We start from the raw sequence: 23239 nt of genomic DNA, 5'->3' as shown, positions 1-23239 counted from the left end.
CTGGAGGGGCCTGGGCCCGTCTCCTCCTGGTAGACCCTGACGGCCGCCTGGCCTGTGCTTGCTGCAGGAGAGCTGTTCGTGGTGAGCTCCCCGGAGAAGTTCACCTGGGAGGAGGCCCAGGCGGAGTGCCAGGCGCTGGGCGGGGAGATGGCCACCACGGGCCAGCTGTATGCCGCCTGGAGCGAGGGGCTGGACCACTGCAACCCCGGCTGGCTGGCCGACGGCAGCGTGCGCTACCCCATCGTGACCCCGCGGGAGAAGTGCGGAGGGAGCCTGCCGGGCGTCAAGACCCTCTTCCTCTTCCGCAACCAGACGGGCTTCCCGGAGCCCCAGAGCAAGTACGACGCCTACTGCTTCCGAGGTGAGGGCTCCTGCTGCTCCGTGGGCAGCTCCGCCGGTCTGGGCCTCGGGAGGCAGCCGTGGGGGGGGGGGCACAGTCCCCCCACTTCATCTCCAGGCCGAGATGAGCTTGGCCTGCTAAGTCCTGAGTGTGTGTGTGTGTGGAAGGCACAGCACAAGGCCGTGAAGCAAAGGCGGCAAGCCTTCTGCACACCAGGAGGGACTTCAGTTTTGCAGGTGCTGCTGGCCATGGGGGAGGCCACCTGGCCCACCCGCCCTGGAGCCCCTATTCCGGCTGACTTGGGGCTCAGCAGCAGCAGCAGCCACCCCACCGCCTGTCCCCTGATCACGGCTTCTCTTGGCCCGTGAGCAGGAAATGCTTGGCAGCGTAGAAGCTCACGGCGGAAGACACCCACACTGCTTGCTGTCTGCTTAGTGGGGAGGCTCTCAAACCCGGGTCCCTGGATGTGGCTGGACTACAACTCCTATCATCCTCTGTGACCCATGGGACGGGGTGATGGGAGTTGTAGTCCAGCAGCATCTGGGACCCAAGTCTGAGACCCCTCGCATAGGGGGCAGCTCAGTGGTCGAGCGCCTGCTTGGCATACAGAAGGTCCCAGGTTCAGCTGCAGGTCTCGGCGTCTCCCCCGAAAGGGGGCCAGGGAGCCAGTGCTGGGAAGGGCCTCCCGCGGAGGCCACGGAGAGCCTCTTTGCCCTCACCGCATGCAGAATGAAGGTGGCTCTGAGGGGGCGACGAGACAATGTGAAGGTTGGAATCACTCTAGGGCAGGGGATGAGGGGATTTGTAGTCCAGCAACATCACAACCCGAGTTTGAGAAGCTCTGCCCTAGAGGGAATATAAGGCATCGCCAAAGCTATCTTTGATCTGAGCCAAAGAACCGGAGTTTGGTTCCTCTTCCAGTCTGCACGTCACTCACTGCCTGTGCTGGATCCATTTGCACCTCCCCCAGAATCTCTGGACACATCAGGCTTCCGTCTCCGTGGCTTTCAGTGGCGTTCGCTTGAGTTAACTGAGCAGCACTGAAGTGTATTGAAGTGTATCATGCCAGCCTTGCCTATCCGCAGGGGAGACTGAGGCTCATTATAATATTAAAACCCAGGACGGTCCGATGAAGCGAAATGCTGGGAGATTCAGGACAGACCAAAGGCAGTGACACAATGTGTAGTCAAACTATGGAATTCACTGCCACTGAGTGTGGTGATGGCCACCAGTCTAGCCAGTTTTAAAAGGTTTAGATAAATTCCTGGGGGGCAGGGCTATCGAGTGGCTACTAGCCTGGATAGCTGATTCTTGCCATCAGGATCCAAGAGGGTGTGATGCCCCTGGACACCAGATATCAGGGGATACCAAGGGCAGGGGCATTGGCATCCTCTCTGCTCCACACCCTCACCCCCGGGGGCTTCCCGGATGCACCTGGCTGGCCACTGCCTGAAGCAGCCTGCTGGACTGGATGGGCTACCTTGGCCTGATCCAGCTGGTCTTTTCTGAGGCTCTTCAGTGAGCCAGTTTCCTCAACCTGCCCCTCATTTAAGCCCATCAGTTATGATTCCTGAGCCTCAGGGCCGTTGCAGGCCAAACCAGACACAAGGAGGGGGGTCATGCCTCCCCCCCCATCTGCAGCATTCCGGTCTGAAGTGGGGCAGGGTTGGCTTCCTGCAGCGGAAGAACAGGGCTGTCCTTAGGGCAGGGCAAGCAGGGCGACCGCCCCAGGCCCTTTAACTCCCATGCAAATTAATTGGAAGGGCCCCCCGCACTGGCTGACTTGCCCCAGGCCCCACACCCCGCCAGGGCTCTCCAAGGACACCCCTGAGTGGAAGGGATGCTTGGCGGATGAGGGGCGATGACCCCTCCAGTCCGTGGTGCCCCCCCCCCGCACTGCCTTCTGCCCCTGTGGCTCCTCTGGTCCTGGAATTGAGCCAGACTGTGGAAGAAAATGCCTGCAGGCTGGCCAGGGGCCGTGGGTGGCGGGGGGGGGGGGCGGCGTTCAGTTTGCCCCTCGGGTTGCAAGGCGTGGACTCCCCCCTGTTTTAGACATGAAATGGGCAGATGTGTGAAGGACCCCCCACCCCGGCTGCCGCCCTCACATCTCACCAGCTCAGCGTTCCTGTCCCAGATGTTGGCGAGGGCAGAGGCAGTAACCACCTCCCGCTTTCTTTCCGCCCACAGAAGAGACCAGCCCTTTCTCTGAGTCTCCCGTCCCCGAGGCAGAGGGCAGCGAGGAGATTGTGACTGTGACAGAAAAGATGGAAGAGCTGTGGTTGCCCCACGCGGCGCGGGAGGTGCCGAAGGAATCCCGAGGGGCCATTTACTCCGTGCCCGTCTCCCAGGACCTCCTGGAGGCGCAGCCGCACAAGCCCAGTGAGGCCCCCGAAGAGGCAGCCCCGGGCCCCCGGGCCCCCCAGGGGCCGGAGGCAGGCCCAGTTAGCTGTCCCAGCAGACCAGGCCAGAGTGGCGAGGAGGAGGAAAGGGGGACAGACAGAGACAGGATTTGCACAGAGAGACGCGGGCCTGGTAGGTGGGGGGGGGGTGTCCAGCAGGCGGGGTTGGGGGCGGCTGAGGGCTTCCCTGGGGGGGCAGCTGGGGGGGCCTTTCCCTGGAGAGAGGCTGCCCAGACACTAGAAGACTAGCAGGCAGGAGCTTTCTCCGGGCCAGCCAGATCTTTGGGACCAGGTCTTGGGAGTTCGGACTGGATGTTCCTTTCCCGGTTGCCCCCACATTCAGGGGGCCCAACCAAAGATGGTAGAGGAAGATAGGAAGCGGCCTTATCCTGAGTCAGACTCTTGGTCCCTCTAGCTCAGGATTGTCTACCCTGACTGGCAGCGGCTTCTCCAAGGCGGCAGGCGGGCAGGCGGGCAGGCAGGCAGGCAGGCGTCTCCTCTCCCAGCTGCCGCCAGGGAGGGAACCGGGGACCTCCTGCCTGCCAAGGGCAGAGATTCTGCCACTGAGCTGCAGCCCCCTCCCCCCCGGGGGGAATGGCTTACCAAGCTCACATGGAGTCTCCCATCCCAATGCAAACCAAGGTGGACCCTGCGTAGCAAAGGGGGCAATTCATGCTTGCTCCCACAAGACCGGCTCTTCTCCCCAAAAGGAGAGGAAGGAAAGAGAAGGAAAGGGGAGGGGTTGGGGGGCCCCAACAAGATGCACCCCCCATTGGCCGCTCTGCTTTGGGGTCCGCAAAGGAGAGGAGCGGCCTGCCAGACGGGGCCCTGCAGGGCTGGACGGGGGACCTCCTGGGTGCAGAGCCCGTGTCCTGCCCCTGCGCTCTGGCCAGCCACCCAAGGGAGCCTCTCATCCTGGACAGGAGCCGGGCACAGCTAGCCCAGCATGGCCGCCTCTGAGGGGCTGCAGCTGCCGGGTGGGGGGGGGGGGTCTTGGACAGACGGGGGGCTGGAGGTGCTGGGGGCTGGAGCCGGCCGAGCGGGTGCTCCTCTGCCATTAGCCCATCCGCCCAGGGCCGCCTCCTCCTCCGGCCGGCTGCAGGCGCTGTCCAGGGTACCAGGCAGGCCGCCTTCCTCCCCAGCCCTGCTAGGAGCCAAGGTGGTTTTTGGAGATTCTCCCCCCCCCCACCCGCCGCAACCCAACCCTGGGCTGGTCCTCACAATCCTAACTACTGTATTTCCCCGGATGACTCCTCCTCCTAAGTGGGGTAGCAGCCGCGCCTTTGCAAAGAGCAAGGCAGGGGGAGGGGAGAGGGAGCCTGTGTGGGGCAGATTTTCACCACCCAGCCTCGCTACACTGCTGGGGTCGGAATGTCCTGCCCGCCCCCCCCCCCGGCCCCCTCCCCATCTCCTGCTTGTTGAGTTCTCCTGCCCGGCTCTCCCACCCTGCCTGGGGGCTCCTCCGGCCCCGGACTTTGGGTCCGAGAACAGACCTATAGGCAATAGGTCTTGCGTTGCGCGTCCATACATGACAACCGGGATTCGACGCCTCCTTTCGAAATTTGGCCGGAAACGGCAGGAACCTGTCCGTGGTTGAGAGCTGGCCGGCCGTGGGGTGTTGCCCTTGGTCGTGTCTGACCTCTGTGCATGTAGACGGCGTTGGCCGTTGTGCCCAAAGGCAGAGCTCTCCCGCTGCCCCCCAACCTGGAAACTCCCTCTTGAATCAGTGAAGAGGAATCCATGGCCTGGCTTGGGCTGTCTGCGAGGCTCATTCCCCACCCCCACCCCCACCGCCAGCACCCTTGCTGCAGCTCCAGAGATGGGGGTCTCTCCCGCAAGGTGTGGGGCAAGGGAGCTCCCACAGCCCTGCCTCTGGAGCGGCCCTGAGCGCTTCCATCTTGCCCTTCTTCCTGCAAAGCCTGGGGGCAGCTCTGGCCTCTGGTGGGGGGGGGGGAGGCACCAGCAGCAGCCGCCGCCGCTCTGACCCTCCCTTTTGCATTTGGCAGGTGCCGAGGCGGAGGGAGAGGAGCTGGTGGGTCCCAGCCAGGAGGGAGAGGCGGCCACTGGGCCTTCGGCGGGAGCTGCAGGGGAGGCGGAGCTGGCAGCGGGAGACGTGGGGCCCAGCGCGACTCCTCAGGCGCAGCCTGAAGCCTCCCCAGATCCCCGTGGGGCTGAGGAGAACAGGCCCCCCCACGGCTTCCACAGCCCCCCAGCGGAGCCTGCCGCGGCCCCGTCCAAGGAGCCGGGCGGGGAAGAGGGCGCCGCAGAAGCCGGCTCTTCGGGTCGCCTCCGGGCCCACGAAGCCAGTGGCGGGGCAGCGGACCCCGAGGAGGCCTCCCGAGAGCCAGCCTCGTCCGCCCCCGAGGCGGAGGCGGAGGCGGAGGGGGTCCCCCTCGAGCAGGTGTCCCTCAACGTCAGCTACAGCGAGCCCAAAGGAGCCGGCGTCCCTCCCTGGCCCGAGGACTCGGGCTTACCCAAGGCCTCCTTGACGACCTGGCAGGCCGAGCAGCCCCGGACGCAGCCGACCCCCCGGAGCGGACTCCTTCCTGGGCCCACAAGCAGCCCTGGCCCCAGGCACCCGGGGGACCCACACGATGCCGAGTTCTCGGGGGCTGTGCCTCCAGGGACAGCCGGCCCCGTGCAGGGGACGGCAGCGACGAGGGACGCCTCGCTCCCCCAGGCCCCCGGCACAGCCGCCCCCAGTCTGTCTGAAGAGAGCGAGGAGCACTCTGGGTCTGCTTGGCTCTCGCCAGCCCTGGCCACCAGCCGGACCACTTCCACCCCCAAGGAGGAAGAGGAGGAGGAGGAGGCGGCCAGCCTCAGCTTTGACACGAGGCACCCACTGGGTGGCCCTCTTCCTGGGCAGGAACGGGAGGCCGCTGAGGCACGTGACGTGAGCCCCAAGGTGGAGCCGCCCGTGGAAGAATCCGAGGAGGAGGAGGAAGAGGAGGAAGAGGAGGAGGAGGCCACGGAGAGGAGCCCGGTGGGGCCGGCAGGCACGTTGCCCACTGAAAGCGGAGAAGAGGGCGATGGCCAGGCGGGAGTCGCCACGTCACCCACCGGAGGCGTCTCTGAAGTCATCTCGGGGGGCTCGGCGTTTATGGGCACCCCCTTCACGGAGCCCCCCTTCAGCACTGCCCGCCCCCTGCCCGCCCTGCCCACGGAGAGCGCCAGTCTCGGGGCAGGGGGCAACATTTCAGGTAACCCTTGGGCCTGCCCGGCCTTGGCGCTCCTGGCCGCCCTCTTGGCTGACCTTTGGCACTAACGCTCCCGAACTAACGGGGTCCCTTCTGGGCCGCACTTCCCTCCTCCTCGGGGCGCTTCTCTCTCTCTCTCTCTCTCTCTCTCTCCCCCCATCTGGTGGGGGGAAGGCCAAGGAACCAGAGGAGCAGCCCACGTTTGGTTGCGCCCGGAGCGTGTGCTGCAGCCTCTTGAAGTCTCTCCTACTTCTGTGAAGTATTTTAACGGCTGTTTCCCTGAGAAATGAGGACAGCGCTGCTCACAGTCCGCTCGGGGGCTCATGAGAATAATAAAGCTCACGGCATTCTCCGTCTCCGGTGTCTTCTTGGCTTTCTCCCAGGTGTGGGCATTGCCCCCCCCCCGTCCCGTCCCCACACAACCCACTAACAAACTAACGTCTCCAGGGCCCTCCTGTCCACAGCCCCACTCCGGCTTGCTACAAACCCGAGTCAGTGACTCCTCCTCGTCCCAGAATTGTGGAGGGCAGCGGACGCCCTGCGGCCTCACCTGCCCCCTCCCCACTCTTGGTTTGTTCCTGACATTTCCACCCTGCTCTTCCTCCAAGGAGCCCAGAGGGGTGTCCAGGGGTTATGTTGATCCTCACAACAACCTTGTGAGGTAGGCGAGGCTGAGAGATGCGCGACTGGCTCAGAGCCACCCCCTTCCACCCCAAGGGCAGGTCCCGGGTGCAGCAGGATCGCGGGGCTGGAAGGCGGGAGAGGGCCGGCCAGTCTCTGGTCTGCCCCACTGCAGGCCACCGCGAGGGGACCGAGAGCACATCACTGGAGGCTCCTCCTCCTGCTAGAGGAAGCTGCTCACCTCGCCATCTCCCTGGCAGGCGGCTTCTCTGTGTGCAGGGAGGTTTGTGTCTCTTTCTAAACTTCAGCCTGAAACCCAGGTCCACAGGAAGCGGCCGTATGCCGAGTCAGACTCTGGGTCCCTCGAGCTCAGTCTTGTCTGCACAGACTGGCAGCGGCTTCTCCCGGGCTGCAGGCAGCAGGAGTCTCTCCCAGCCCTGTCTTGGAGATGCTGCTGCTGCCGCCAGGGAGGGAGCCGGGCCCCTTCTGCAGGCAAGCAGGCAGCTGCTCTGCCCAGAGCGGATTCCCCATCCCTAATATCTCACGCCGGTGCCCACGCTTCTGGTCTCCCATCCATAGGCAACCAGGGCCGACCCTGCTTAGCAAAGGGCACCAGTCCTGCTGGCCGCCACCAGACCAGACGCTCTGCCTGCTAGCAGAATGGCTGCCTGCAGCCTGAGGGGGAGCTTCTGTGCCCAGGACAGTGTGTGCACACCCAGGGGGAGGGCGGCAGCCGCCTTTGGTCATGCAGGAGCTCTTGCCTCGCACCTATCCAGCTCCCCACAGTCGGTCCTAGCTGCAGCCTTAAGCACCCCGATGCGCTCTGGAGGAAGACCCACACGCCCTCCGGCTGCATTCAGAAGACTGGGAGGCAGGGAATTGTTCGGAGAGCCTGCAAGCCTGCACTGGCGTGTCAGTGAGCCCCCCCCCCCGCTCAAGGGCCCCTCCCTCCTCGCCATGGCAGAGGGGGATAGCACTGCCCCCCCAATTCCTTGCCTTGAAGGTCAGCCCTCCTGCCTTGCACCTCCGATCTCTTGGCTTGCTCGGCAGCCCCATAAAGCCCTCCCCCTCCCTGGTTCTGGCCACTCGGAATCTCTTCCACGGCTTTCCCACCACCCACGACGGAATCGATCCTGGGCATCGTCTGTGTCTTTCTTCAGGCGGGGGGGGGGAGGAGGAAGGGGGCCATTTTGAACCCACAAATGGCTGCCGGGGGGGGTAGGTGGGAAGAGCCGGAGCCTTCTCTCTTCCTCTCCCTCATGCCCTCCCCTGACCCCAAGTCCGCTTTTCATGGAGAGGACAAAGCCCGGCAGGGAAGCTTCCTCCTTCTGGGCATCGGGGATAATTTGAGCCACAGGACAAATCCTGCTGGAGTACCTGCTTAGGGAGGCACTTTTTAAATTCATGCTGCTGAAACCCACCCCAGGACAGATCTGGGCACGGGGACAATCCGGGCTTGTTTTAGAAAGGGGCGATTTTGCCGCACCTCCCAGGCGCCCAGCCAGCTAGCCAGCAGACCCGTCCCGTTGTCCCTGGAGGATGTCTGGGAGGCCTCCTTGACACACAGCGCTGATGGAGACGGGCCATGATGGCGGCCGGGTGGTGGCGGCGGGGCGTCCCCGATCCACACACCCCTCCCACCCCTCCGCATGGCTCCCTCGGTGTGGGGTGAGGATGGGGCCACTTGCTGTGAGCGCTGCAGGATTTGAGCGTGAAATGCCTCCTGCCCCCTCTGTGGACAGAGGAAGCTGCTGCCTCCCGTTGAGTCAAGCCATTCGTCCCCCTGACTCAGTATTGCCTGCACTGGCTGGCAGCATCTCCCCCGGGTCCCCGATCGGGCTCTTTCCCAGCCCTTTCCCAGGTGAGGCTGAACCGGGGAGAGTCTGCGTCCAGATGGTCACATCCCAGACGGGGCAGGATCCTGCAGCCAAAGGGCAAGCCCTTGGATGGCTGGCCAGGTGGCAGAGCGCACAGGCCGGGCGTTGGGCAGCAAAGTCTGAGGCTGGCCGCGAAGGCAACCAGGCAGCTGCAAGGGCAGGGCTGGCAACAAAAGTCAGTGGCCGGCTGCAGCGTTGGGCCCAGCTGCCGCTGCCTGACCCCAAGAGGGACGTGCCTCTCCCTGGACAGAGAGGCCCCCGCCTTCTCCCTCTGCGGCCTCCACCCCAGGCAGACTGTGGCTGCTCCCGGGCCCTCCCAGGCCCCACCTCCCCCCTCAGCCCAAAGGCTGCCAACGCCTTCGCCTGCCCTCCTTTTAGGGAAGAGGCTTCACACACACACACACACACACACCCTCGGTTGCTGCTCCGGCTTCTGCCTTTGGCGGCACCAGAGGAGTCCTGAGGTCCCCCGAGTGGGAGGGCGTCCCTGCCAGAGCTTGGCCCCCTCTGCCAGGGGTTCCTGGCCAACAAGGCCGTGATGGTGGGGGATGAGGGGGGGGGGTTGTCCTGCAGCGACATCCGGGGGCCACGGTTGGGAAGGAGGAGGACAGGCCGCTCTCTGGCTTGCAGCCGCATCAGGATCCGGGCCGTCCCTCCAGCGATCCGACTGGCCTCTCCTCACCCCCAGCCTCTGCTTCCAGGTGACTGCATCCCAAACCCCTGCAGGAACGGAGGCACCTGCACGGAAGAGGGAGACCCCACTGGCTGCCTCTGCCTCCCGGGCTATGCGGGAGACGCCTGTGAGATCGGTGAGTAGCAGCGGAGGGTCCTTTGGAGGGCCCTGGATGGGGAGCTGAGAGGGCTGGGTGGGGGGAGGGATCCATGGGGAGGAGGCATCTCTCCCGGGCCGAAGGGGCAAGGCGATCCAGGCATCTCCAAGCCAAGGTTGGCGGTTCTTGTCCAAACAGGCCTTTGGCCGTTGTGGCTGGGGATGATGGGAGTTGTAGTCCAACAGGATCTGGGCACCCGAGAGCCCCTGCCTTAAGGGAAGCGCCGTTTCCAGCAAGACGAGTGTCCTTTTCTCGGGCGGGGGGGGGAGTCGCTGGGTGCCCATCTTCACTGGCGGGTCCTGGGGTGGGGGCGGGGGCGGCGACCTGGAAGTCTCTTCTCAGCGCTGTGCAGTGGGCAGCAGCAGCAGCAGCAGCAGCAGAGCCCTACGCAGGCTTACTCAGAAGGGAGTCCCACTGAGTTTGGGGCGGGGGGGGGGCTTACTCCCGAGTCACTCCGCATAGGATTACAGCCGACTGAGGTGAGATTGAGCCCGGCTCTCCCCAGTTCATCAGGCCGGGCTTTTTACTGTGCTGAAACCAGCAGAGAGTGGTTGCCCTGTTGGAAGAAGGGGTATTCTAGCTTCTTGTTGGGGGGTTTGTTGCCTCTGACACACCAAGGGAGGCGTCCGTGTGGGGGGTTTCTTCTTCTCCCGCCCCCTTCCTAGCCACATGCAAGTGTGTGCAGCTTCAACCCGGCATTCCCTCCTCCGCGGTATTGCATGCAGGCGACCCTCCCTCCCCCCCCCGCTTGGGTGGTGAAGCGGGCCAGAGCCCGGAGGCCGCCCTCTGCCCGCCTTCCTGGCACCGACACCCACACTCCTCCTCCTCCCTTCCTTCCTCCCCAGACCTGGCCACCTGCCCGCCCGGCTGGGACGGCTTCCAGGGCTTCTGCTACCAGCACTTTTCTGCCCGGCGCAGCTGGGAAGAGGCCGAGACCCAGTGCAGGGAGCACGGCGGGCACCTGGCCAACATCATGACCCCGGAAGAGCAGAGCTTCGTCAACAGTACGTGTGTCTTGCGGTGGGGGGGGCAGCTGGGGGGGGGCGGCAGCGCCCCAATCCACCCTAAGCCTGGTCCAGGAGGAGAGCCACAGCTGGCCGGCTGGGGCCGGAGGGGAGCAGCACCACACGGGTGTGAACCGTGCTCCCAGCACCCCCTTCCTTGGGCCACGGCCAAGCCAGGGCTTCATCTGGGGCAGGGGCTGGCGGGGAGGCAAGAGTCAGGCCTCAGAGTGTCAAGGAAGCCGGCCGAGGCTGCTCCCAGGAGGAGAGGAATGACACAGGGCCCCAAAGATGCCCTCCCAAGGACCCCCCCACGGCCACCACAGCAGCTTTCTGTAGGCTGCCCACTAGTGCCAGTGGTGCCCCCCCGGGGAAGTGTCTGTGGTTTAAAGGGGGCTTTCCCTGTTGCTGGCGCTGGGGGGGGGGGCGAGGGGCCTCTGCTTTACCTGCTGGGTCCTCGGAGTCGCCGAGTCGGAGAGCTGCATCCTCGGGCCGCAGAGGGAGTGCTGGATCCGGCCCTTCTGGCTCCGGTGGTGGGTCTGGTGGAGCGGGGGGGGGGGTTCCTCCTTCCACTCATCATCACCTTCCCGGGCCTCTGCCTTGTCTCCAGATTGTGGGGGGGTGCTGCTGACAACCCGCCCCCTCCTGCCTGATTCTGACTACTTCCCTTTGGGTTCAGGGGAAGGGGTGACCTGCAGCTGGCCGGTTCTTGCCCAGGCGGGTTGTGGGTTGGAGAATGGGGGCCTGGCCTCTGCTTGCACCCCCCCCCCCGTGTTGCTGGATGTGCAGCCGATGAAGTTCCGGAAGGCAAGGAGGCCTGAGACATTCTGCACAGTTCCAGTGATGATGACCACCACAGGGCAGGGAAGTGGAGACATGCAGGGCCAGATTATTCCCTGCATCTGAGCCTGGGAGTCCTGCCCTCTTTCCACCAGCAGCCCCTGCGATCCTGAAGCATCAAAAGGAGGGGCCCCAGGGCCTCTTGGTATTCAGGAGGAAGTGTCTCCCCCCTGCCTCCTTCCCTCCCTCCCTCCCTCCCTCTTGTCATTTTGATGGTTTTACTGGAGTGCTTTTATTGTTGATGGCCCATTGTCCCAAGTACTTGGAGGTGCAGCCAGCCTCTGCCCTAGAGGAAAGGACTCCCCGGCAGGCAGGCAGGCAGGCAGGCTCTCTCTCTCTCTCTCTCTCTCTCTCTCCTCCCCTCCTGCCCCCCATGCCTCCTGGTGGTTCAGTGGGGCAGTAGCCACCTGGGGCGAACATTTTTCCTTCCTTCCTTCTGGCTTGCTTGCCTGACCACACACCTTTCTGGGTTCTAGATCGGTACAAGGAGTATCAGTGGATCGGCCTGAACGACCGGACCATTGAAGGAGATTTCCAGTGGTCTGACGGGAGCCCTCTGGTAGGTGGTGCAGGCCGGGCCCCCCAACTGCCCCCCTTGCTCTCCAGCGGCTTCCCTCACACAGCCCCCAAGACCTCTCCCATAGACAGGACTGCAGGCATATTCCGCTGCAACAATCCCTTTCCTCCTCCCCCTCCAAGTGGTTTGCATAGTGAAAGGAAGGAGGAGATGGACCCCCTGCCCCGCAAGGGGCTCCCACTCTCGAGCACAAGGGAGAGCCCAGCAGCAGCCACTGGGAGAGACACTGGGCTGGGCAGGGCCAGTTGCTCTCCTCCTGCAAGAAGCATCAGGCCTGGGACTCTTGCCTAGACATTGCAACTGCAACAGCCCAAGATGTCTTGGGCCGCAGAGTGTGGCCGTGTCAGTCAAAAGCAGCAAAGCTCAATGCTGACTCGATGGCGTCAATTACGGGCCGATGTTTTGCTACTTTGGGCTGAACGTTTGCCATCCTAGCAAATGAACCATAACAATTCTGCAAAAAAGCAGAGCTCTGGGATAATATTTACAGGCAACTCTGCAAAACAGACCAGCCCCCAAACTTCCTCCAGGTTGGTCTCCCAACCACCTGCCAGGGATGCTGCCGCAGATTCCCGCACAGAGCAGGGGCTCTTCTAGAAGACCTCTGGGGTCCCTTCCCACTTGGAGTCCTTCCAAGCCTCTAAGAGTGCCGCCATTTTAAAAAGGTGTCCCTGGCCCAGGTGGCACCACAAGAGGGCCTGAAGATGGTTCTCTGCCTGCAAGGGGCTCCCAGTCTCGAAAGCAAGTTGCGCAAGAGAGCCCAGCCGCTGGGAGGGACGCTGGGCTGGGCTGGAGCAGGAGGACAGTTGCTCCTCCCCCCCCGCTAAATAGGACAGAGCAGCCCCCCCCTTGAAGAAGGGGCCCCTGGCATGGTTGGGCGGGGGGGCACTTCGCGAAGCCCGGCTTTGCCTGAAGTGGGGTCTGCACTGCTCACTTATTATTCCTTCTTAGGATCTCCCCCTCCGCAACCCCCCCGCTGCCTTTTCAGCCAAAGATGTCCCCAAAGCAATTCCCATAGCCAAAGGAAGGAGAAGAGGGTCCCCTGCCCCAAGGGGCTCCCAATCTTAAAAAGGAACAGGCCCCGCCCCCTTGCTGACGCCCTCTTCTCTCCTGGGGCAGCTGTACGAGAACTGGCACCCAGGGCAGCCGGACAGCTACTTCCTCTCCGGAGAGAACTGCGTGGTGATCGTGTGGCATGACGAAGGGCAGTGGAGCGACGTGCCCTGCAACTACCACCTCTCCTACACCTGCAAGATGGGGCTGGGTAAGTGTGGGGCCCCGGAGCGGCACCCCCGCCCCCCGACACGCAACGGCCCTTCGGCCAAGCATGGCCACCCTGGCCGGAGACCCCCTTGCCCAGGCAGCTGGGGACCTTCGGCATGCCAGCAGGCCGCGGTTCTTCCCCGAGTGGCCCCAGGACCCCCTCAGGATAATGGGGTATTTATCACACAGTGCTCCCATCCAAATGCAAACCAGGGTGGGCTCTTCTTAGCCAAGGGGAGTTCTCCGCTTTAGGCAGGAGGAAGGGAGCCAGGCTGGTCTGTGTTTTCGCCCTCCCTGCTCAACAGACTCCGCTCCCCGCATTCAGAACTGGCAGGCCGCAGGCCAGGTGCAAATGGCAGGGAGGGAGAGCTGGTGGCCCTGTGCCCCCCCCATGGCTAAGCAGGGCCCACCCTGGTCTGCATTCGGATGGGAGGCTTGATGTGGGAGCCCTGCAAGGGATTCCCCCTGGGGGATGGGGCCGTCGCTCTGGGGCAGAGCCCTTGCGTTGCAGGCCGAAGGTGGGCCCGGGGCCCCTCCCTGGCAACCTCTCTGGCTAGGACAGAGAGGGACTCCTGTCTGGAGCCGTGGAGAAGACACTGCCCGTCAGGGCAGACCATCCTGCGACTCAGCCTAAGGCGGCAGCAGCTGCAGCTCCCCAAGTTCCACCCGAGTTGCCAACCTCCAGCCGGAGCAGAGCCCGGAAGGGCCACCCAGCCATCTTCTGTGAAGGGGCTTCTGGAAAGGCCAGGAGCAGCCGCCGGCCCTGGGGGCAGCCGGCCCGCTGAGTCCCAGGAGAAGTTGTTACCAGCCAGCCTCTTGCTGAGGGCCTGTGTGCCTGCCCCCTCCCCCCTGCAGTGTACTGTGGCTCACCCCCCGAGGTGGAGGGCGCCCAGATCTTCGGCAGACCCAAGCAGCGCTACGAGATCGACGCGGCCGTCCGGTACTGGTGCCCCGAAGGCTTCACCCAGCGCCACTCGCCCGTCCTCAGGTGCCAGGAAGACGGCCAGTGGGAGGAACCCCAATTCAGCTGCGCCCCCAGTGAGTCCAGGCCAGCCGGGCTGGGGTGGTGGGGTGGTGAGCTGGTCCCAGGTGGGCTCCGGCGAGGGGGAGGTCAGGGCAGCTCCTTGCAGCCTGTCACCAGGAGGAGGGCGCCCCCAGCAGCAGCAGCAGCAGCAGCAAGAGGCCCCCTGCTTGGCGCTGTGCTCCCTGCTTTCGCTCCTGGCGCATGGCCTCCGGCCTCCCTCCGCTCGGCCCCCCCGCTTGCCGGCAGGCCCCTGGGTGTGACTGGCGCCTTCTGCTCCCCCCCCCACAGGGATAGGCCCCCCGCAGGACTGAAGGGCTGCCCGCCACCCATAGCCTCGCCGGGAACGGATCTGTACAAATCGGCACGAGGGAGCTGCAGGAAACGACCGCGGTGCCTTGCGACCTCCCCCCCCCCCCCGGTTCTTCTTTTTAATGATGTGTGTGTGTATATATATATGTATAAAGAAATTCTAATAACAAAATGTTTCCTTTTCACACACACAGCGGCCAGATGAAATATAACTTTGTCCTTTGTGCCAGGAGCAGTCTTTCTTCCTCACAGAGCTGCCCCCCCCATGGACTGCACACGGACTGACCCTTGCCCTGTGTGCCCTCGGACCACGACTCCCAGCCCCCCCAGCCCCAATGGCCTTGGGCTGTCCCAGGGCCCCATGGGAGGACACTTGCCCGACTCCATCTTCGGAACCGACATTGCTCCTGCCCCAGCTGCTTTGAACGCCGCAGTGTGTGTGGGGGGGATGCAGGTCCTCTCTGTGGGCACAACCCCCCAGCTCTCCTCCCGGACCAGTTCTCCAAGCTTTTGGACAGAGAAGGGTCTCCCCCAGCCCTGCGTGGAGACGCTGCCTGCCTGGGACGGAGCTTGGGACCGTCAGCCTGCCAAGCAGCGGCGCTACTGCTGAGCTGCAGGGACATTCAGTCTGCCCCACAGGATGATGCAGGGAGCCGCCTTCTACTGAGTCAGACCCTCGGTCCATCTAGCTCAGCACTGTCAACACTGACTGGCAGCAGCAACTCCCCAGGTTTCCAGACCGCGAAGGGTCTTTCCCAGGCCTCCTCCCTGGAGATGCGGCCAGGGATTGAACTTGGGGCCTTCTGTGTGCAAAGCAGGGGTCCTGCCACTGAGTCACTATGGCCCCATCCCCTGGGAGGAAGAGGAGGGGCCACACACGCACGCTGGGCTGGGAACTGTGTGTATGTGGGGGGGGCGCAATGGGGCAGGAGCCAGCAGGTCACCAGAGAGAGGGGGAGGGCAGGCGCTGGCCTCAGCAGCAGCCCTTTCTCTCGCCCCCTTTCCCTCCCCACCCAGCAGCGCATGGGGCCCCCCCAGTGCCGCTCCCCCATGCGCTGCCTCCGAGGGAGAGGCCTCAGACCGCCTCAAGGCCTCCAGAGCACGCACACAGCTGCCTGCTGGGAGCTCCCTGCTCCAGACGCTGCCGGTTGCCCTTGGCTTGCAGGAAAGTCAGGAGAAGAGGCAGCCCCCGCTGGGGTGAGAAGCAGCCTCTCCCTCGTGGCAAAGCATTGCGGCTGTGGGGGGGGGGTGATATTATGGGCTGGTTTATTTTTCAAGCGCTCTCCTGCTTTTCTCCAAAAGATCCAAGGCAGAACAACAGTGAACAAGAACAATACCATAGTACAATATAATAATTAAAACACAAACCCAAGGCCAGGCACGTGGGATTAACAGGCTGAAGGGAAATCTCAGAAGGGGTGGGCGCCCGAGGTAAGTAAGCAAAATCCTGCCCAGACAGCCAGGTCTTCGTGAGGCGATGGAATAGAGGAAAAGACGAGGCCGGTTGGATTTCCAGTGGGAAAGAGTTCCACAGGCTGTGGGCTACCACTGAGAAGACTCTGTTCTCTGTGTCCACCAGACAGACCTCCAAGGGAGGCAGCACAGGCAGGTGGTCCTCTTTGAAAGCTATTATGGGCCAGGCAGAGTCATATGGGCCTGCATATATCCTGGCCCCAGACCATTTAGGGCCTTAACGGTGACCATCACCAGCACTTGTGCCTAGAAACAAGCCTGCACCCAGTGCAGCTGCCTCCTCCCGAAGGGCCTTGCCCCCACCCAGACCTTAGCAGCTCATTCTGAACCAGCTGAGGTGGCTAAACAGTCTCCTAGGGCAGACCCAGGGAGAGTGTGTGGCAGTAATCCAGTCAGAGTGTAATCTGGGCATGGTTCACGGCAAGGTCAGGCTGAGACAGGAAAGGGTGCGGCTGGCACACCAGTGGGAGATGGGCAAAGCCCCCCACCCCTGCCCCACTGGCCTGGGCATCCGTCTGCAGGCCCCGTCCCAGGCTGCGGCCAGGCTCCTTCAAGCCGCATCAAGAACTAGTGGAGAAACCGCCTGCCTCCACAGGTCTCCTGACCAGGGGGGCCTCTGCCTTGCCCCAATTTGATTGCAGTCACAGACGGCCAGGCGGACACGTTCAGCACAAGAGAGGTTGCCGATGGCGGCAAGAGCTGGCCACGGTGGCCAAGGAGGGCGTGTGCAAAGCAGCGGTTAGGCAGTGCCCCGGTGAGATGGGGCAGGGAAGGAGCCTAGGAGGGGGGACTAACTGGGCTGCCCAAACCACAAGGCGGGTCAAGGCAGGCGAAGCGGGGGGGCCCCCCCACAGCTGGAGCAAGCGGCTTCTGCGGCAGAGAGAGACACACACACACACACACACACGATGGAGGGGGCGGATTGCAGCTGATGCAGACTTTCCTGAGCTGCAGGCCGAGGCCCAGGGGAAGTCTGGGCTAGTGAAGGCGCTAGTCCCTGTTAGAGGGCGGCCCCCGGCCACGCCCCAAGAAACTCCTCCGAGAAAGAGGCGTCCCGGCGCGGAGAAGGGTCCCGCCGGGTCCCGGGAAGGCAGCAGCCGGGCTCTGGCCCCACGGACCGCCCTGGCGGGGGCCTCTGGCCCTCTACTTGGCCGCGTAGCAGTAGGCGCCGTATTTCTTGCGCAGCTTGCTGGGGAAGCCGAAGCTGCGGACCCCGGGGTCTGGGAGGCCCCCGCAGCCACTGCGGGGGGCGGTGATGGGGTAGCGGACGCTGCCGTCGTCCAGCCAGCCGGCGTCGCAGCGGTCCAGCCGGGAGAAGCTCCAGGCGGCGTAGAGCTGCCCCACCTTGGCCATGGCGGCGCCGTCCTTCCGGCAGGCCAGAGAGGCCTCCTTGAAGTTCAGGTGGCCCCGGATGAAATAGACCCGGCCTGGGCAGAGCGGGGGAGCGGGGGGGGGGGCGAGAGAAAGGGGCAGGGGTCAGTCCCACGGCGTGCAGAGGAGGACTGGCCCGCCTGGCCCAGGCAGGCGGGAGAGCCCAGGATGGTCTGCACTGACGGGCAGCAGCTCCTCCCCAGAGAGGGATCTTTCCCAGCCTGCCCTTCTGCTGCCCCAGAGCCGTGCCTCTGCCTTCCCCGTGCTGAAGCCAAGGGGGCTCCCCTTGGACAGAGAGAGGAGGGGAGGTCGCCAAGGGATGGCCGTCCCACTGAGGCCCAGAAATGGAGCCGGGGGGGGGGACACAGCGACGCTGAGGCCCCCCAGGAGGCCCTTGCCTGGGAGGGGGTCACCTGGCCTCCCCTTGGGCCCACCTAGGTACCTTTCAGGGCCGAAGTGAAGCAGAAGGCGTCGAAGCGGTCTCTCCGCTTGTCCTTGGGGCCGTAGCTGCGGACTCCCGGGAGAAGGAGGCGGCCCCCGCAGGGCTCCCGGGAGTTGATGATGGGGTAGTGCACCGTCCCTTCCAGGACCCAGCCGGCATTGCACCAGTCCAGGCCTTCGGTCCAAGCTGAGAGAGAGAGAGAGGGTGCAAGTGGAGAATCTGCACAGGGCAGTGGGTGGGTGGCCACCTTCCCCCGCTGGCCTTGCTCCTCTGCCTCTATCCTGTCCCGATAGGCACCAGCGAAGCAGGCATTTCGACTCCCCAGCCCACCCGCCCAACATCACTTTCTCTCCGTGCCAAGACAAGCTTCAGCGGCTCAGCTCCTGCATGCCAGGTGGTTTTTAAACGCACAGGAGCAAGTTCAGTGAGAAGCTGGCAACCTTCTCAGACAATCACTTGGAATCCTGAGTCTGGTTCTGGGCCCCACATTTGAGAAAGAAAGGCTGTTCTCTCAGGCTTTGAACGGAAATTGATTTCAAGCTGTTTGCTTCTGCCCCCTGAGATTATTTCCCCCTTTTTCTGTTCTGTGAAAATGTTTAATTTTTTTTTTTAAACTCTGTTGTAGTAGACCACCACATCAGGCGGTACACAAATATAATAGACTGGATGAATGAACCAATATAAAATGGTGTGTGTGTGGTTGGGTTACCTTTGTAGAGTTGTCCGTAGGTGGCCAGCCGGGCATCCTGGTCTTGGCACGCTTTCTTGGCTTCGAAGTAATTGAATTTGTAGCGCCCTTGGCTGGTCTGGTAGGGGAAGGTGACGCCTGGGGAGAGGGGAGGGGAGAGCAGGAAGAGGGCTGGTGGGCAGCAGCAGCAGGGCCTCCTCTCCTGGCCCCACGGCCGGCCGGCAGGAGCAGAGCGAGAGGCCCTTCGCCCCGCCTCTGAGCCCCCAAGAGAGGATGCCAAACCTGCTTGTGACTGGATAGTAAGCAAGTTGATGCGGAATTCTGGATCCTGCATAAACTGCACGAGGATCCAGAATCTGGATGCGTGTGGGAAATCACCGCCTGACATTTGGAACCCCATGCCCTCGGAATTTGTCTTGCCCTCATTCTTTTGCAGAAAACGAGGAGGACAGCTTGAAAATGTGGGGCAGGACCCAATAACCTCCCTCCCAGCTGCTTCTGATGGAAGACAGAGGAGGCCCTGCCCCTGGAGAGACCAAGATCCAAGCTGGGTGCCCAACCAAGGGAACGGTTGTGGGGGGGGGGGCAGGGGGCTGATTTGGGAACCGGGTCAGGGAGCAGAACCCTCCCAGTCAGGAGAGGAGAGGAAGGAACCCGCGCAGGGAGATGCTGCAGATCAAACTCTGGATGCCCCCACTCCACAAGGGGAACCCGGGGGAGGGGGGCAGACCCTGCTCCCCCCAGCTGAGGACATGGCTCTGCCCTCTTCCTGTGATTCAGAAGAGTCTCTTGAGGATCCTGCAAAGTGAGTCAGACACACACAGGACCTAGAACAGAGGAAGCGGCCTTAGAACACCAGACCCCTGGTGCACCTAACAAGGTTGTCGACCCAGACTGGCAGCGGCTTCTCCCAGGTTCCAGGCAGGAGCCTCTCTCAGCCCTACCAGGAGATGCTGCCAGGATCCGACCCTGGATCCTTCTCCATGCAAAGCAGATGCTCTGCCACTGAGCTTCACGCACACACACACACCCGCCGTGCTGCAGAGCCAGGGCCTGCAGGATCAAGCCAGGGCCCTTGAAGACGCCGCAAATATCTCTAGGGAAACTGAGGAACCTCCCACCCTAGCCAGCCAGCCAGCCAGCCAGACCTCTCCTGCCTCCCCTTCCAGGCTGGGCGCTGTCCAAGGTGCCAGCCTCTTGCCTCCCCTTCCAGACTGAGGCAGCACAGCTCTACTTTTGCTTCTGGACCCCCGTGACCCGCCTCACATGACCTGCCCTCCCTGGGCTGGGGGGGTGGGCCTCTGCAGGCGGGGGGGGCCTTGGGTCTGGCTGCGGCACAACGCCCCCCCCCCCCGGCCCTCCTGCAGAGGTCGGGCCCATCCTCCCTGACTGCTGTCCGAAGCAGCCCTGCCTCCTCCGCCCCTCACCCGCCAGCTGCAGCAGCAGAGAGATGCTCTCGTCTTCCAGGCCGTGGACCAGCTGGCAGCGGTAGCGCCCCTCGTCCTCCAGCCCCACGTCGGCGATGACCAGCGAGGCGTCCTGGCGGTGGCTGTGCCTCAGGTGGGCCCGGCTGCCCAGCGGGCCGTAGGTCTTGTGGTGGGCCCCGTTGGTGATCAGGATGGCCACCTCCATGTACTCGGAGGGCTCCACCTTGCTCCAGCGGACCTTGTAGTTCGGGGGGGGCGGGGCCCGCAGCACGCAGGGCAGGGTGGCCGAGGCTCCTCTCTGGGTGACCACCTGCTTGGTCACCGGCTCCAGCAGGTACTGGAGGGGCAGCGGCGGCGCTGTGGGGAGACGTGGGGAGAAGACCCCCTCAGGCAAAGCCGCGCTTGACGCTGGGACCCGCGGCTTGGGGGGCCAAATCCTGGGGCCGCTGCCGGAGCTGTTGTGCCTCCCAGTCCCGCCCCGGCTCCCCAGAAGTGTTTGGACGGCTGCACCCATCACCCTTGTGGCTGGGGATGATGGGCGTTGTAGTCCAACAACGTCTGGGGGACCCACCATGGGGAGCCCCTACCCTCCTGTATTGGGGTGAGGCCGGGGTCCCATGAAAGTGGCGGAGTCGCGCCAGAGCCTGGGACGGGACCGAAGAAGAGCAGCCGGGAAGAAGAGGGGACCTCCAGGGACCCTCCCCACTCCCACCCCCTCGGGTTCTGAGGCTCAAGGTGGGTGCTTCAAGCAGGGGGGGCACTGCCGCCCCCCCCCGGAATCCTCCTGGTCCTGAGAATCGGGCGGCATCCCTAGAAGGCCGGTCCTGGGCCATGGCCGGCCACAACAGCTCCCCGGCTGCTTCGGCCTTCCCTGCATTGGGGCAGCGGCTTGTCTCCAAGGAGCCCCCCCCCCCGCAGGGCTGGGGGGCTGGGCGAGATCTCCCAGTGCTTGTGAGTGGAGAGAGGGCCGGGTGGGGCGGCGGGGCCTGTCTACCTACCTGGATTCCCAGTTGGCCTTTGGAAGATGGCGGAGACCCCCGGCAGAGAGGAGAGAAGCCAGGAAGCCAGGACCAGGAGAGGCGGCTGCATCCTGGGGGGGGGGAGGAGGAGGAGGAGGCCTGGAAAAGGAGGGGCGCCCCCTTGAGTCCACACAGATGGTGAGGGAGGATGAAGAGCCCCCCCCCCGCTCCAGGAGACATGAAGCTGACCGAATGAGCGTCCTCTGCACTTTCCTCCCAATTCCTGCCCCCTCCACGTGAGCCTCAACATGGGATGTGGACGCTCCTGAGCCAAGAGAAGGAGTTGAAGGGATGTGGAAGAATCCTCCCCCCCCCCGCCCTGCCCACCCCATCCCGGCTTCCACTTTTCAAGGATTCCTGATCCTACAACCAGGGAGGTGAAAGCAAGGAGACCCCAGCTGCTGGGTCAAACCACCATCCTGTCTCCGAAAGAGCCGGCCTCCTCACCGCCATGCCTCCAGGCAGCCCATACTTTCACTGCATGGAAGGATGCTCTGTCCCCCCGGGAGCTGGAAATTGGAGCAAGACTGCCTCTGAATGTGGAGGCTCCATCCTTCCCTGTTAGGGCTAAGAGCTCCTCCGACAGACCGACAGACCGACTCCCTTCTCCAGGAACTTGTCTAACCCAGGAGCCCTCTCAGTCTCGGGTCCCCACATGATCCCCTTCATCCTTGAGCCTTGGGGCTGGGGGTGGTGGGAGGGGTGGTCCAGCAACACCTGGGCCCCCAGACTGGAGCCTTTGCCCAGCTGCCTCCAGGAAGGAAGCCCACCCGTTCCAAGGAAGAGCCCTACCTGGGAGGTGGCATTGGAGGAAGGAGGAGAGGGGTTCTGGACTGGGCTGCCTGTGGCCAAGGGGTGGGCTGGGGGCGGGGGGGCTGCAGCTCTCTGCCTCTGCTCAGACCACCCGCCCCCCTCCTCTTCTCCCCCCCCCCATCTCACTACTCTGCCCTTTCCCAAACTCTCTGCAAACCCAAGTCTGGGACGCAAAGTTAATCCTGTGCAATTCTGCTTGCCTGGCCCAAAGGACCTCTCTCTCTCTCTCTCTCTCTCTCTCTCTCTCTCTCTCTCTCTCTCTCTCTCTCTCTCTCTCTCTCTCTCTCTCTCTCTCATAGAGCCCAGGGCCCCTTGCTTAGAACTGGAGGGGGCGAGGGGGCTTCGGCGAAATGCCCTCTTCGTTTTTTGGCCATAAGAACAAGGGGACTCCCAGCCCACCACACAAGGAACATGAAACAGCCCCCCCCCGCCCAGGCCAGCCCCCCCCCCCCCGCATACCTGAGCACAGAGACTTCAATCTTCAAGCAGCGCTGACGGGAAGGAGCTGGGGGGCTTCTCCAAACCGGCAGCCGCTCACTGGAGGGTCCCAAACCATCCTAGGAATGTGTTTTCATGGCCCAAGGAAGCACCATTCCTCGGAATCCTGACTCGTGGCACCTCGTGGGTCAAGGAGGAGACGCTCAAGAGAAGTCACCTCTGCCCGTGGAGCATCCTTAGGTTTTCCAAATGAGCAGCCTTGTGGCTCGCTGAAGGGCTACTGGCCATGGCAGTGCTGGTGGGGTCTCATGAAGAAGGCTCTATGATGGGAGCAGCCGCTCCGTACCAAGGGCCGAAGGCGAGGTCCTGCTGACCTCCTCCGGAGGCGGATGGCTCCTTCTTGCCCCTCCTCATCTTCGAAGGGAGCGTTGACCTCTGGGCACCGGCTGCTTCTTCATCCTTCCTTTCTCTCTTTCTCTCTCTCCCCCTCCTCTCCCGCCAGCTCCTGTAAACAGCCTGTGCATTTCTCTCTGTTCCCTTCCACCCTGATCCAGGAATACATGTGGAAAAGGAGGCGAGAAACACAATTTCCCATTGTTCTGCTTTGCAAACAGAGAAAACAAGCTGGCCTTTCTTCTGGGGGAATTCAGACCAAATGTCAACACGGTTCCGAGGCCGGCCACTGGCACCTCCTCTGGGCCCGATCTGCACGTTGGGCCTCCTGGTCAACAAGCCCCTGGACCTCTGGGGGCTGCCTGCAGGCCCAGTGATTTCCCCACAATGCACCAGCCCACATGCACCTTCGGTCCCCAGGAGCCAGCCCAAAATGTGCATCCCGCTGTCTGGAGGAGAAACGGATTCTCCCCCCCTGCGCCGGCATGGCTGGTGGTTGCGTGAGCCGTCTTGGTGGGGACCCAAGTGGCCACCCCGGACTAGAGGCTCTCAGCCTTGGAAACTTCCCATTCCAAAAGGCTTGGGGGTTTCAGAACATGAGTCAGCCCTTCTTCGTTTCTGACAGCCAGCCACAGCGGCTGCCTACAGACAGATGGCCACCTTGGCCTTGGATAGGCAGCCAGCCCCGCTGCCAAGGGAGGTGGCTCGTTTTCTGGTAGGGGGAAGGGGAAACCGGTAGGGGAAAGGGGGACACTCCCCCACCCCCCCGCACAACACGTCCTGGAAGTCCGAAGCAGCGGGCGGAAGGCCTCGTGGCCGGGATGTGTCCTGCGGAGGACCCAGAGCTCAGCCGGAGAGCCCAGCCTACTTCAGATGCAGACGGGGGTCCCTGGCTCC

The 23239-nt window shown here is 63.6% G+C and overlaps 2 protein-coding genes across 7 annotated transcripts in view; one reads left to right on the top strand and one right to left on the bottom strand.

The window, feature by feature from the left end:
* Positions 1-14510, top strand: part of BCAN (brevican) — a 29392-nt gene extending 14882 nt beyond the window's left edge. For 3 of the 5 annotated variants that reach the window (XM_053278541.1, XM_053278544.1, XM_053278542.1), the window contains exons 6-14: positions 68-361; positions 2528-2872; positions 4746-5939; positions 9136-9243; positions 10110-10268; positions 11582-11664; positions 12802-12946; positions 13801-13983; positions 14258-14510. In XM_053278541.1, coding sequence (XP_053134516.1) covers positions 68-361; positions 2528-2872; positions 4746-5939; positions 9136-9243; positions 10110-10268; positions 11582-11664; positions 12802-12946; positions 13801-13983; positions 14258-14280 — 2534 coding nt within the window. In that variant the 3' untranslated portion in view covers positions 14281-14510. The remainder of the gene's footprint in view (positions 1-67; positions 362-2527; positions 2873-4745; positions 5940-9135; positions 9244-10109; positions 10269-11581; positions 11665-12801; positions 12947-13800; positions 13984-14257) is intronic. The other 2 variants (XM_053278545.1, XM_053278546.1) reach the window with 2 other exon arrangements.
* Positions 14511-15527: 1017 nt separating this feature from the next.
* On the bottom strand, positions 15528-22728 carry HAPLN2 (hyaluronan and proteoglycan link protein 2). Of its 2 annotated transcripts, XM_053277200.1 has the most exons (6): positions 21971-22728; positions 20678-20797; positions 19680-20036; positions 18274-18390; positions 17565-17750; positions 15528-17178 (listed from the first exon to the last, which is right to left on the bottom strand). In XM_053277200.1, the coding sequence occupies exons 2-6, from the start codon at positions 20766-20768 to the stop codon at positions 16895-16897; spliced, it is 1035 nt and encodes a 344-aa protein (XP_053133175.1). In that variant the 5' UTR covers positions 20769-20797; positions 21971-22728; the 3' UTR covers positions 15528-16894. The 2 variants fall into 2 exon arrangements, with proteins under 2 accessions (XP_053133175.1, XP_053133176.1); XM_053277201.1 differs by lacking the exon at positions 20678-20797 and having other exon boundaries at positions 21971-22726.
* Between the last annotated feature and the right edge of the window lie 511 nt (positions 22729-23239).

The sequence above is a fragment of the Hemicordylus capensis genome, chromosome 14 (genome assembly GCF_027244095.1).
Source record: "Hemicordylus capensis ecotype Gifberg chromosome 14, rHemCap1.1.pri, whole genome shotgun sequence".
Classification (NCBI taxonomy): Eukaryota; Metazoa; Chordata; class Lepidosauria; order Squamata; family Cordylidae; genus Hemicordylus; species Hemicordylus capensis.
The sequence above is the reverse complement of the archived record's forward strand: the minus strand, read 5'-3'. Positions and strand labels throughout refer to the sequence as shown.

Bases quoted from the DNA above. Each gene is read 5' to 3' on its own strand.
- HAPLN2 (XM_053277200.1), bottom strand. From the start codon at position 20,768: ATGCAGCCGCCTCTCCTGGTCCTGGCTTCCTGGCTTCTCTCCTCTCTG. The intron at 18,391-19,679 runs GTGAGGGGCGGA...CCCTCTCCCCAG, and splicing joins TCTGCTGCTGCAGCTGGCGG to GCGTCACCTTCCCCTACCAG. The intron at 17,751-18,273 runs GTAACCCAACCA...TCTCTCTCTCAG, and splicing joins CTACGGACAACTCTACAAAG to CTTGGACCGAAGGCCTGGAC.